This window comes from Manihot esculenta, chromosome 11 (assembly GCF_001659605.2).
Source record: "Manihot esculenta cultivar AM560-2 chromosome 11, M.esculenta_v8, whole genome shotgun sequence".
In the NCBI taxonomy this organism is placed as follows: Eukaryota; Viridiplantae; Streptophyta; class Magnoliopsida; order Malpighiales; family Euphorbiaceae; genus Manihot; species Manihot esculenta.
The window spans coordinates 9,535,155-9,550,243 of record NC_035171.2 but is presented as its reverse complement, the minus strand read 5'-3'; the positions used below and the strand labels follow the sequence as shown (position 1 = coordinate 9,550,243).

The 15,089-nt window shown below is 23.6% G+C and overlaps 1 protein-coding gene across 1 annotated transcript; it reads left to right on the top strand.

The window, feature by feature from the left end:
• Positions 1 to 7,091: 7,091 nt before the first annotated feature.
• LOC110627067 (putative cyclic nucleotide-gated ion channel 7) lies at positions 7,092 to 11,557 on the top strand. The gene is made up of 7 exons (XM_021773298.2): positions 7,092 to 7,219; positions 7,373 to 7,958; positions 8,280 to 8,495; positions 8,794 to 9,101; positions 9,956 to 10,067; positions 10,260 to 10,496; positions 10,678 to 11,557. The coding sequence occupies exons 1-7, from the start codon at positions 7,161 to 7,163 to the stop codon at positions 11,395 to 11,397; spliced, it is 2,238 nt and encodes a 745-aa protein (XP_021628990.1). The 5' UTR covers positions 7,092 to 7,160; the 3' UTR covers positions 11,398 to 11,557.
• Positions 11,558 to 15,089: the final 3,532 nt, after the last annotated feature.

The following is a 15,089-nucleotide window of genomic DNA, read 5'->3' as shown; positions in this document are numbered from 1 at the left end:
AAAGTTTTGCAATATAATTAAAAAAACCTTATTATATGCAATTTATCACTACATATGATTGTGTATACTTTTGATTTTATCTCTATTGTAGTGCCATACTGTAGCAAGACACTTATTTGGAGGAAAAACATCACATCTTCTTGCAGTTTAATGAATTTAGACAAAGAGGAGTTTGAAGCATGCACTTATCAAATGTCACCAATATTCTTTTGTCCCTATTGCATTAGGACCATGTTTCCACTTTCTTTCTAATCCCTCTACCTATGTATATGTCTTGTCTTTTTCTCCATTTGAATTTTCTCTTTTATACATTTATTTTTAAACTATTAAAAATAATATCAATGAATTTTCTATGTTTTTTTAAATAGAAATATTTGATACTTTATTTATTAATACTCTGATTGTTTTAAAAAATAATTTTTGTTTTCTTAATATTTAAAATATTTATAAAAATTAATTAATAAATTATTTTTTTAATAAAAAATTAAATTATTTTAAAGAAAATATTTTTCTCTTATTTATTTTTTACAGTTTGATAATTGTATTAAATCCGTATATATGAATTTATTATTATGTTTTATTTTTTAAATTAAAATTAAATAATAAAAAATAAATTATTTTTCATTTAAAAAAATAAATTATTTTATTAAAAATATTTTTTATAAAAAATATTTTTTAATAATTTCTATAGAACAAATTATTTTTTTTAAAATAGAAATTAAGAATTGGGATAGTAGAATCTAAGATTTCTATTTATCCAAATGCACTTACTGTTAAACTACGTATGTGAATGTAAAATAAATTATTTAATATTTAACAAGATTAGATGAATAAAAATAATTAGTGATTAAGATTAATTCAAGAAAATATTTTCTTTATTTTTTGATATTTAACACACTTAAAATATTTTAGTTAATATAAAATATTTTTTTAAATAAATAAAAAATCAAGTCATTTAAAAAAAATAATTTTTAAAATAAAAAGTCATTTTTCATATTTTTAAAATATTATTAAAATCTCTTTATATAAATTTATTAATATTTTTTATTTTTTAAATTATAATTAAATAATAAAAAATAAATTATTTTTCATAAAGTCTAAAATATATTTTTTAAATTCACCAATAAAAAGAATCTAAAATAATTAATTTGGTAAAAAGTTACCTCTTTAACTTTTTATGAATAAGCCATTTTATGGCTTAATTTTAATTTTATTTTATTTACTAATTCGTATTTTAAATTGTGAAATAACTTATTCTTTAAGGTTAATATGTAATATTTATGCATTATTATATTATAAAAATTAAATTATTTAATAATTAAAAAATAAAGAGTGTGATATATATATATTTTTTATTTTATAGAAATTAAATTATTTAAAATTTAAAAGTTAAAAAAATAAATAAAATAAAAATAAAATTAAAGAAATAAAATGATTTTTCATAAAAAAAAATGAGAAAGCAAATTATGCATTTAACCATTAATTATTTGAAAAGGATTGAAATTATGAATACACTGTAATTAATCGGGTTTTATTTAATTCAAATATGTTATTTTTATAAAGTCATTAAATTAAGTTAGGGTAAATAAATTTATTTCTCCTCTACTAAATAATGAAAAACTCTTGATTTTCTAAAAAATTAAGAAGATATATGAAGAAATAAAAATAATTTTTATATTTTTAAAAAATTTTAAATTTCGTAACCGAATTACTTCCACCCAATCAAGGTCTGAGATCTGAGTTTTGGGTAGCTTTTGTGTCTCTTGCTAATCTGTTAGTGAAGGAGAGAAGATGGAAGGTAGTGAGGTGTGGGTTCTGTCCACCAGCAGGAAGTTGAGATTTCAGATTGAAGCATTGGATACTTGTTTTTATTTATTTATTTTTATTATTAATATTTAGCTTCCTTAAAGCAATTGATGTTTTTGGATTTTTTTTACTTGTTTAAAGTTCCTGGCTTTATTATGCACGTATATGTATTTGTTGTGCATCTGCTTTCATAATTTGTAGGGCCCCCCCTATCATAAATCAAGGGCCAATAATTACTAGTTTATACAATCCAGTACAATCATGATCACAATAATAATAATAAATTTACATAAATCGCTAAGTTAAAATTATATTTTAAATAAAATTATCAACTTATTAGTAATAATAATCCTCTAAAATCTGTTCTTTTGGAGAATTTTGTAAAAGAAATAATTCAATTAATTTTTATTTGAAATGAAATAATTTTTAATTTTTTTAATTGAAATTTTTTATTTAAAAAAATGAAAATTATATATAAGCTTGTATTTATTTAATTTTTTTAAAAAACAAAATGGTTGTGTATTTGAAATTGACACCACTAATGATTTTATTAATTGCTTTTCCATTTGAATTGCATGAAAAAGCAGTCAATTCCATCCACCACTAATAGACTTACAGCTACCAGACAAAATCACTATCATTGCTATCTGTTGCGGATAAGTTTTCTATTTCTAAATTATTTAAATTGCAAATTCAATTCGAATAAAGTTTCAAAAAAGAAATGGTATATGATACATTATGTATTATATATAATTTATTTAATTTTATTTCAACTGAAAATATGAATAATGGAATAAATAAAAATATATTATCATTCCATAATTTAATATAATATCAAAATAATTTTTTTACTGTTAATGAGTACTCAAAAAATTATTACTTAATTTTTATGATATAAAAAATTTATTAGTTAAAATAAATTATTAATTAATTTTTTTATTTTAAAAAATATAATAAAATATTTTTAATGTTTTAAATACTCTATTAATTAATTTTTTTATTAATTTTATCATTAAATATTTTATTATTTAGTACTTATAATTTTAAAAATTTTATTAATTGATAGTTTAATAACAGGTGCTATATTAGTATTATTTTAGATTTTTTTATAATATTTAATAGTTAAAATTAATAAAAAAATTAATTATTAAATATTTTAAAATGATATTTTTTAAAATCAAAAAATTAATTATTAAATTTTTTATCATAAAAATTAAGTAATATTTTTTTTAAATATCTTTAATTCTTAAAAGGATGAAATTTTTACTATAAATAAATTACCCACTAATTTTATTAAAATTCGTTAATAATTTTAATAGATTTAAAAATTTATTGGTATTTATTAATATAAAAAATAATATATAAAAATTTATCAACAAAATTTATTAATATATAAAATAATTGGCTTTAAAATTTATTATGGAATTAAAATCTGTTAATAAATTAATTAGTAATTCACTAATAAATATTAATCTGTTAATAAACACAACACAACACAACACATTATTTCGCAATCAATTATTTAACTTCTCCGGTGATTATCAATTAAAAAATAATTGATTGCGAATTCAGCATTTATAAACACAACACATTCTCTCCTCTAATCATTCATTTATATTTTTAAAATTTTTTTTTCACTTCTTTTCTTTTATCTCATTTTTCTTTCTTTTCATTTCACTCTCTTTATCTCATAATTTTTTCCTCTCATTTTTTTTATTATTTTCCTTTCATCTTTTATCATTTTTTATTTCATTCTCATCACTCTTCTATTATTTTCTTTATTTTTTTCTATAATTTTCCTTTTACTTTATTTTCTTATTCATCATTTTCTCCCTTCTCTCTTATTTTCTTTGCCTTCCTCTATAATTTTCATTTATATTATTTTCTCTCATATTATTTTCTTTTATAATTTTCTTTCTATCTATATTTTTTCTATTAATTTTCTTCATTTATTTTCTCCTCTAGTCATTTTCCCTTTTTTGTCATTTCTCTAAGACCTTTTTACTCTACTTTTATTTTTTCTTTTTTTTCATAAATTTTATTTTTTTTATCATTTTCTTTCTTTTTCTTTTTCTTAATCATTTTTTCTCATCTGCTTTTCTCTTATTTCCATTTTCTATTCCTCTTATTTTCACATGTATTTCTAATAAATATTAAATATAAATTAAAATTTTAATAAAAAATAATATAATTTAAATTTTATTAAATTAATAAAAATATTATTGATAATAAAATTTACTATTTAATCAAAATAATAATTATTTTAAAATTATTTAAAATTTTAATAAATTTACCGGTAGATTTTATATTAATAAATTATTTTTATTTTAATTTACTTCTAAATTTAAAATTTGTTAATTGATTAAATTTGTAATATATTATATTAAAATAATAGTTAAAAATTGTTGTTGTTTACATATTTATTTTATTAAATAATTGATACTATAAATATATTTTCTTATATGGTAATAATTTATTTTTAACAACATACTAAACGGTTCTTTATCTTCTTTTTAAATTGTTAACTATTTAATTATTTTTATTAATTATATAGTTTAAATAGCTATTATTTTAAAATTAAAAAATTAAATAATTACGTTTTAAAATTATATATAATAATTAAAATCAATTATATACTCTTTTACCCATTTAATCAAGTTAGACTAAATAATTAAATAATCTTATTAATCTTTTTTTTAAAATTTACTCTAAATATTAATATAATTTAAAAAATAACGGATTAATATTATATTTGAAAGTTAAAAAAATAATATAAAAAAACATTCTAAAAAATTATTTTATTATTTTTGATATTTTTAAATTGAATCATATTAAAGATTATTTTAAATTATTATTTAATATTTCATAATTAATATATTTAATAAGGTTTTTTTTTAACTACAGTTATACAGATTTAAGAAAAATAGGTCAATAATAATTATTATCAAAATAAGATTAAAATAAATTATTATTATAAAATTATTAATAAAATTAAAAAATATAAATAGTAATTTTTAAATAAATTTAATAATGAAAAAGGTAATTCAGATAATTTTATACGTCTCCATCTATATAACGGTTGGATTCATTAGATCAAATATTGAAAAAATAAAATTTAATTGATAAAAAATAAAACGTGACATGGCGTGGTGATATAACAAGAGAGGTGACAATTTCATTAATTTTTAAAAGTATAAATAACAGTTAGATGTATTTAGAGTAATTTTAAAAAATTAGAGTTTAATTAGTAAAATAAAAAATAAAAAATATAGACTTTTTTAAGAATTAACTCTAATAAAAAAATAATAAATAATTAATGATTTAAAAATAGAAAATACTTATTATATTTTTTAAAATAGATACTATATAAATTAAATAATAAAAATTTCTTTTATTTATATCAAAAAAAAATTATTATTTAGCTATTATGATAAAATTTATTAATTGGTCTTTTTATTTTAAAAAATATATTAATTTAATATTTAAAAAAAAATATACTAATTAATTCATCTATTAATTTTATCCGTTAACTATTTTAATATTTTAGTCCTATTATTTTAAAAAATTTATTAGTTAATCGCTCTAATTTTAAAAAGTCTACTAATTAATTTTTTTATATTAAAGATATTTTAAATTTTTTATAATATTTAATACTTAAAATTAATAAAAATTAATTAATAAATTTTCAAAATATTAATAATATTTTAATATATTTTTCAAAATAAAAATATCAGTTTTCTACTACAAAAAATAAATTTTCCCTTATTGAGCACAACTATATTGGGCCTAAAGCAATTTAAACTAGAGATGGGCCTGAGAAATGTTGATCTCTAAGCCTTTTGTTTTCCCCTACTATTGTTTACAATTTAAAATATCATATTAAATTTTTTTAAAAAAATCATTTTTTACACATTAGTGCTATTTTTAATATAATTTAATCTTTAACGCATTAAACTCCCTACAAAATTTATAAATACCTTATAGAATTTAAAACGTATTTTAAAATATAGCTTTTAATCTAAAATAATTAATTTAAATTATTTAATATTTCATAAAAATATAAATTAAATCTCGGACTCATATATTATTACTTTTTTTTAAAAAAATATTAAATATATATTTAATCAATTAAGAAAAATAATTATTTAAAATTATAATTACCAATATAAATTTATAGTAAAATACACTAAATTATAACCTATTAATTTTTATTTTTTAAATGTGTATACATATAAAAGAGTAAGAATATATATATAATATTTTTCTAAAATTATAATTTAATAATAATGATAGAAAAATTATAAAAACGATAAACCAATTTATATCATAATTAAAATAAAAGATGTTTTTGCAGAAAATATTTGGTGCATGTAAGTGTTGTGTGACCGTTATAACGGTTTAGTTCTCCAATCTCTCTCTCTCCTCCCTCCTTTCTATTTCTCTCCTTTCCTTTCCCTCATTCTAATCTCTCTCTCTTCACAGCTCTTTCTCGCGGAGGCATATTACTCTCTCTTCTGCAAACTCCAATGTTCATTAATTTTGGAAAATTGAAGCTAATTAAAAATATTATCATTGTAAGTTCTTTAATCATTTTTCTTATATTTCCCATTTTATTTCTTTTCCATCTTTTTTTTTCATTGCCTTTTTTTTTTTATCATTTTTCTCTATAATTTTTTCATGGGTCTGATTTGTTTGTGTTTCTGAAAAATTTTGAAGTTTGACAATGTTAATGCCATCATGGGACTGAATTTTATTGTTAAAGAAAATAGAAAAGAATAAAAAAGGAAGGAAGAAAGAGGATTGAGCTACATGTACTTGGTTGTATATCCCATTTTGAGCATGGGGGCAGATAGGATCAGAATGCCATCAAATAGTTCGATGAAATGCTGAAGGTCATAACAATGACATACCCAATTAAATTGTTCTTGTTTTTGGAATTCTTTGTAAGAGAAAATTGAAGGTAGCAATTAGAATTTAATAAGAAAATGGTAGTGGCAATGTCAACTGCATTGATTGGCACTTGGGTTGATTACGACATTGTTAATCAATAGCTGGTTATCAATCTGCGTAGAGATCCTTGCAATGGACAACCATTCTGTTTATGGCATGTTTCTTCTTCTTTTTTGGTTAAAGCATTACAGGCTGTTCATACTTTATTTTGATTACCTTACATTTTGCTGAAAAGAGTTTTGAATTTCATGTTTCATGAATATGTTGAGCATTTTCCTTGGAAGGATTTCTGTTGCAGTATCTTACACTTTCTTCTTTTGTTTTGCAAGAGTTTTTGTTGCCTCAAAATTACTACATGCTAATTGGCAATCTTTGCCGTGAAAGCATCTATGTGACCTCTTATAATGTTTGATAGTGGTTACAAGTCAGAGTACACTGGTGGCCAGAGGGAGAAATTTGTGAGGTATACAACACACATTCAATCTCCTTCTGATTCACCTCTTAATATTTTTCTTAATTATGATTATATTTTAAATCAATGAGCACTATACACTTTATTTCCTTCTTGTTTAATTCATTTTTTTTTTCATGTGTATGATTAAAACTGATGTTGTAGATTGGAAGATATGGACTCTACAATGGCATTGAATACTAATACTGGTGGGATGAAGAAACGTGGGTTCAGTTTCGGAGGATTTTCCCTTAATGGAGTTGGAAAGAACTATCCATCACAAAATTTCAAGTTTGGGATGAAAAAGGGGTCAGAAGGACTGATAACAATTGGTCGAACAATCAGAACTGAAGTCTCTCGTGCAGTATTCCCTGAGGATCTTAGAGTATCTGAGCAAAAGATATTTGATCCTCAAGACAGATCTCTTCTGTTATGGAATAGGCTTTTTGTCATATCCTGCATTGTTGCAGTATCTGTTGATCCCTTATTCTTTTATCTGCCTGTCTTTAACTATAAAATGGTGTGCCTGGGCATGGATACAAATCTAGCAGCCACAATTACAGCTGCTCGGACATTACTTGATGCTTTCTATCTGCTTCGTATGGCTCTTCAGTTCTGCACAGCTTATGTTGCACCATCATCAAGGGTCTTCGGACGAGGTGAACTTGTAATAGATCCCGCACAGATTGCTGCCCGATATTTACGCCGTTATTTTGTTGTTGATTTTCTTTCTGTGCTACCCTTACCACAGGTTTGAGATACCTTGCTTGGCTTTACTAGACTTATGACAGTGCCTATGAAATCTGCATAGTAAGAGGTCTTTTTATGTCTAAATCTTTAAACAGTCTAATAGTCATAAACAACTATTGACCAAAACAAAGTTTTCCATGAGTCTTATAATCATAATTAGTATTCTCAATGGTGCCATGTCTTCTTGATTGCAATATGTTTGGTATTTTCATTTACCATGGAAGCATTCTAGTTGATGTTTAAGCGACAGTGTCCATTGAGAAAGACCTGTTTACCATCTGCTCAATTTTTGTTGATGCATTTATTTGATTCTTTTGTGCAGATTGTGGTATGGAAGTATCTGACTAATAAAAGAAAAGGTTCAGAAGTATTGGCTACTAAACAAGCATTGTTAATTCTCGTTTTTCTTCAATACATCCCAAGATTTCTCCGCTTTATTCCTTTAACTTCAGACCTAAAAAAGACTGCTGGCGCTTTTGCTGAAAGTGCTTGGGCTGGTGCAGCCTACTATTTGCTTTGGTACATGCTTGCCAGTCATGTAAGTATTCGCTCAGGAAGTTTTTTGTCATTTCTAAACTGGAAATCTGTATAAAAACAATGTATGGTCTTAGGTACTTGTCTAACAAGCAGAGATTAATATAACCATTTTAACATAGTAATTCTTAATAATCTTTTTTATGTTCTTAACTTATATAAATTTTATGCAAGAGTGATCCAATGAACTTTAACAGAATACCCAGAAATTGTTAACCAAGCTGTTACCAATTTTAATGAGTATTACCAATACAAAGTAAAGTTGTCGTGGAGAAGTCATCTTCTTTGTCTGCAATTTACAGATAGCTGGGTCTTTCTGGTACTTACTAGCTGTTGAACGCAAGGACACATGCTGGCAGAAAGCTTGCAAAGAAAGTGGAAAATGTGATATAAGCTTCTTGTACTGTGGCAACAAGGTATTGCCTGGTTTTCATGAGTGGCGAAGGATCAGCGATGCTGTCCTTTCAAACTATTGTAATGTTGATGATAATGGTGATTCACCATTTAATTATGGAATCTATACACAAGCTATGTTGTCAGACATTGTTGCGTCAAGGATATTCATTGCTAAATTCTTTTACTGCTTATGGTGGGGCTTGCAAAACTTGAGGTATGTTTATGCACCGCAGAAATATTTTCCTAGTACATTAGCAAAAATCTATGTTTTAACTGAATGGTCTCTTTTTATTTAATTTCAAATAATTTTTTTTTATTTGTGTTTATTCTTGGCTTTCAAGAGATTTGTTGGAATTGAAGGAGAAAAATTGAGAAATTTGAGAGAGATTACTGCAGAAACTTCGATTGTTTTCTAGCTTTTTCTTTCATACATGATTTCAGCATTACGTGGCTATTTATATAGCAAATTATTACAGAACGAATGGAACACCTTAGTTTGAAGATACTCTTGCAAGTTAAAAAAAAAAAAAATGTCTATTTTTCAGCTACATCTTGTAAATCAACATATAAACTAAATTCTTGGAACTTGTAGAAATTGGACTTTGAAGCAAAGCATCATATGCTTCAACAAAATTTTTCTGTAATTCTCTTATATGAATTTTCTGTGTAGGAATAGTAGAATATATATTTAGGAAGCTTTTTTATTATGATGATGAATAATATATAGCTTAGAAAATAGATGGCTGCAGGATGCAGATCATAATTGCTTGTGTAATCATCTTTCTAGCTAAGATGCAAAAGAATGCTGTTATTCTCAACACTTGGCATGGATTTTATATTATTTCTGAGAACAGTATGTGGTCCTCATTTAAGGGCTTTATTGATGATTGGAGCTTTTTTTTAACCTTTATTGGAAGAAAAAACATATATCGGATTCAGTGACGAGAAAGGATCGATGTTAAAACCATGGTAATCGTAACACGGCCATTGTTCCCATTTAAAGAACATGGGAAAATTCAAGCACTTACATTTCATTTTTTAAAATTCTTTAATTTTTTTTTCCTGCAGTACACTTGGTCAGGGTCTTGAAACCAGCACCTATCCTTTAGAGGTTTTATTTTCCATTGCAATAGCCATTTTCGGGCTTATCCTCTTTGCACTTCTGATTGGAAACATGCAGGTACTTTGAATATCAAATTATTTGATGAACTTGATGTTCTAATTCATTTTGAGTACTGAGGCTAATATCTCAGCATATGTGTTTATCCGATGCATTGTAAGCAATAGGATTTAATACTGTTGAAAACAGATGCATTGTAAGCAATAGGATTTAATACTGATTTTGAGGTTTGATGTCTCTTGGTTGCAAAAGACCTACCTTCAATCAATAACAGTTCGTCTGGAGGAAATGAGGATCAAAAAGCGTGATTCGGAGCAGTGGATGCATCATCGCTTGCTTCCTCAGGATCTCAGGGAGCGAGTCAGGCGCTATGATCAATACAAATGGTTAGAAACTCGGGGAGTTGATGAAGAAAGCTTGGTCCAGAGTCTACCAAAAGATCTCAGAAGAGATATCAAGAGGCATCTTTGTTTAAATTTGGTCAGAAGGGTAAGTGTATCTATTTCTTATTTGTTGCTGCATGTGCCATGAACTGAAGACACAGTTAAGTGAGTCCTGAAAAAAAAAACACATTTGATCCGTCTTATCTTGTGTGTTTAAGGTACATAATGGATCGGATCCATCTAAAACTTTCCCGGACAACTATTCTCTAAACAAAATGACTATGCAGGTTCCTCTCTTTGCCAATATGGATGAAAGGCTGCTAGATGCTATTTGTGAAAGACTGAAACCGAGTCTATACACAGAGAAAAGTTACATTGTCCGAGAAGGTGACCCCGTCGATGAGATGCTGTTCATCATCCGTGGCCGCCTGGAGAGTGTGACTACTGACGGTGGAAGGAGTGGATTTTTCAACAGAGGATTCTTAAAAGAAGGGGACTTTTGTGGGGAAGAGCTTCTAACTTGGGCATTAGACCCAAAAGCTGGTACTAGCTTACCATCATCTACTAGGACTGTGAAGGCCATAACTGAGGTGGAAGCTTTTGCCTTGGAAGCTGAAGAGCTGAAATTTGTTGCAAGTCAGTTCAGGCGCCTTCATAGCAGGCAGGTCCAGCACACTTTCAGGTTCTATTCACAGCAATGGAGGACTTGGGCAGCCATCTTAATCCAAGCTTCTTGGCGTCGGTATGCGAGGAGAAAAGCAGCAGAACTTCGTATGCAAGAAGAAGCAGCAGAGTATGAAGAGGAAGAAGATGATTATGATGATGGGAGATCATTAGGTAAACAAAGTAGTTTGTCTGGGCTTCATGCGACATTATTTGCATCACGTTTTGCAGCCAATGCTCTTCGTGCACGCAAGCTTCGCAACAGCGAAAGTGGAAGCTTGCTGATACCACAGAAGCCCCCAGAACCTGACTTTAACGCAGACAGAGTTTATACTGATGAGTGAATTGAATTAGATCATTTTGCTTGCATTTTAAATCATATATTTGTCACTAATGTAATATTGTGTACTCAATTCTACTTTAACCGTTCTCATCCGCAGCATACACGACGGATCTAAGAGGTGGTAGGCAGGTGACCACCTCCTAAAAATTTTATTTTTTGAATAAGAGTACATTGAATATGAGTTTGTTTTTTTTATTATAATGCTATGTTTAGTCTTTAATTCTTAAAAAAAGAAAATTACAAAGTTTAATATTTTTTATTTTTATTAATATTACCCATCAATGCACTACTGTCACTCGACTCGTCATTATTAATAGGCGTGAGCATTCGGTCAGTTCGGTTTTGAATTAAATCGAGTCAAATAAATTAAAAATCGAAATTTTAGTATTTATAAAAATCAAATCGAATCTATTTTGATCAGAAAATTAAATCAAACCGAATCAGTTTGATTCAGTTCAATTCAGTTCGATTTAAATTTTTAATAATTATTTTATTTTTTACACTTTTATTTTTAATTTTTTAAATTTTAATTAGAATATTTTAACCTTAATATGATCTAATTTCTCTATATTATTAAAAATAATATATTATTATTACTAACCGGTTCGGTTCGATTTTTCTGATCAAAATCAAACTAAACTGAAATAACCAAAATTTTTAAAATTAAAAATTGAACCGAACCGAAATGAATAAAAAATCGAACTGAATTTTTAAATTAATTCAGTTTGATCGGTGCTTACCCTGCTAATATTGGTTTTCTTATTTTTATTTTTTATAAAAAGAAAATAATGATCTAATCCCTCAAATTTAATAAAATTCACTAGATACTAGTTAATTCATTAATTTAAAAAATTCATTAAAATGTTATGAGGTATTAAAAAAATATTTTAATCAGTCATTTATTAATTTTACATATTAAATATTCTATTATTTAGTTTTTATTGTATAAATAAAATTCATTAGCTGATCTCTTAAGTATATAAAAATTAAACTAATTGGTTTTTTATTTTAAATTTTTATCTTAATGGTTAAAGTTAATGAAAAGACTAATTAGTAATTTTTCTTATATTCAAGGACATTTTAATGGATTTTTAAAAATTAAGAAATTAGTTTTATTAAATTTGAGAGACTAAATTATAATTTTTTTTATAAATAAATTTAATAAAAAAATAAAATTTCAATCTAAGTAAATATTTTTAAAATAAACTAGCATTATCCAACCATTTATACTCTTTGATTTATTAAATCTGAGAGATTAAATCATAATTCTTCTTTTTTATAAATAAATTTAATAGAAAAATAAAATTTCAATTGCTTCACATTATGTAAGTAAATATTTTTAAAATAAACTAGCATTATCCAACCATTTATACTCTTTGATTTATTTTATAAATAAAAGAATTTTAATTTTTAGATAAGTTATCTTTTGTATATTTTTATATATAAATGTAATAAAATTAGATTTAACAATATAAATAATAATTCTTAATTTTTATCAACCCTAAATAGTATATTTATATTAATTATTAACTAAATTTAATTTTATTGTAATAATTTTAAATTACCATGAGCGATTTTAATAATTTAATTATTGCATTTTCTTAACTTATATATTTATATACTTTTGTTAATTTTATTCTAATGGATAAAATGATTTGAATTAATTAGTATTACTTGTTGAATTTAGATGGTATGATTATTTAAATTTTAAATTATAATTTATAATAGAAATTTTAGTATAGGTAGGATTATTATTAAAATAAATTTAAATTTTATTTAATGATAATAATAATATTATAAATAATTGAATTTATTTACCATTGCAATTTTTTACATGGAAATGAATTAATATCAAATGGGTTTATAATAATTTTTTTACTTTTTATTATTTTCATATCCTTTGCACTTTTGTATATGATATATCATAAATTCTGAATTTTCAAATTTGAGAATTTTGGATAAATTTATAATTAATTAATTTAATGAAAATTGTAATTCATTTTAAAATTTAAATATAATTATAAATAATTAAAAAAATAAAAATATTAAAGTTAAATAATGCTTGAATTTTCAGTTTATTTAATAAAAAAAGATTTTATCTATTAAAAAATCTTATCTCAATCACAGTTAATCAAATTTAAACTTATTTAATTTAATATATAAAATTAAGAATTTATTATTTTTAATTTAAAATAAATTAAAACCATAACTTTTCTAATCCTTAGAATCTTATTCACAGTTATGGTTTTAAATTACATTAAAATCACAACTTTTCTGAGTCTTGGAATCTAAACTTTATATTCATTAAAAACATAAAAAAGATTTTCTTTTAAAAAAATGGATCTCTTTTTTAATTAATTTTTAAAATTAATAATTTTGCAAATAAGAAGTATGAAATATTAATTGTTTAAAAAAATTAATGATTTATAAATTTTATTTTAAATTATAATATAACAAAATTTATTAAAGTAGAATTTAAATACAAGTATGGTAAAGAATTTAAATTTATATAATTAATTAATATTAAATTATAGATACAATATAATTTGAATTTAAATAGAAATCAATCTTCATTAAATAAATTAAAATTTTAAAATAATAAAAATTTTATATTATTTTTTAACTAGTTAAAATAGAGGACAATTAATAATTATTAAACTTAAATAAGAATAGTTTAGAAATTCTCATTATTTCTCCATTTTCTACATATAAAGTTTAAATATGAATTTCCATATGGATCAATGTTTTGCATTTCTTTAAACAACAATACCTAAAATTTGAATCCATACAAATTCAAGTAATAAAAATAAGACACAACTTAAACTCCAATACTAAAATTCTATGATTCCAAAGAAAACCAAGTTGGATTCAAAATCCAACTCAATAAACTCAAAATTGAATCCAATAAACTGAAAATTAAAATTTTATATTTTATAAAGACTGAATCAAATTGATTTTGATCAGAAATCGAATCGAACTGAATCAATCTGATTCGATTTTATTTGATTGATTTTAATTTTTAATAAATTTTTTATTTTTACAATTTGTTTTTAATATTTTAAATTTTAATTGAAATATTTTAATTTTAATATAATTTAATCTTTCTATATTATTAAAAATAATATATTATTATTACTAATCGATTCGATTCATTTTTTTAAATTTTTTTTATTAAAACTAAATCGAATCTAAATAATCAAAATTTTTTAAATTAAAAATCAAACCGAATTGAAATGAATAAAAAATCGAACTAAATTTTTAAATTAATTTAATTAGATCGATTTTTTCGATTTGAATCGAATACATCGACTATTTAATTCAGAACATCCATGAGCTTATGAAGTCTACAAATCTAAAAAAAAAAAAAATCTCATTATCTATAAAAACAAACTGAAACACATGGAGAAAAGGAACAACTTAAGCAAACTACATTGTTGAAGTATAACATTCTTGAAATGGAGAAGATCCAATGTAAACAATAACACTCCAGTCTTTCCTCGCTAGATACTTCGACAATCATGACATCTTAATCAAGGAAGAAATGGAGCTTAAGGCACATGCAACTGTAGATATGGAGCTTAAGGCACATGCAACTGTAGATATGGAGCTTAAGGCACATGCAACTTTAGATATGGAGCTTTAAGGCACATGCAACTTTAGATATGGATTAAACAGTGGAAAACAACTATCACA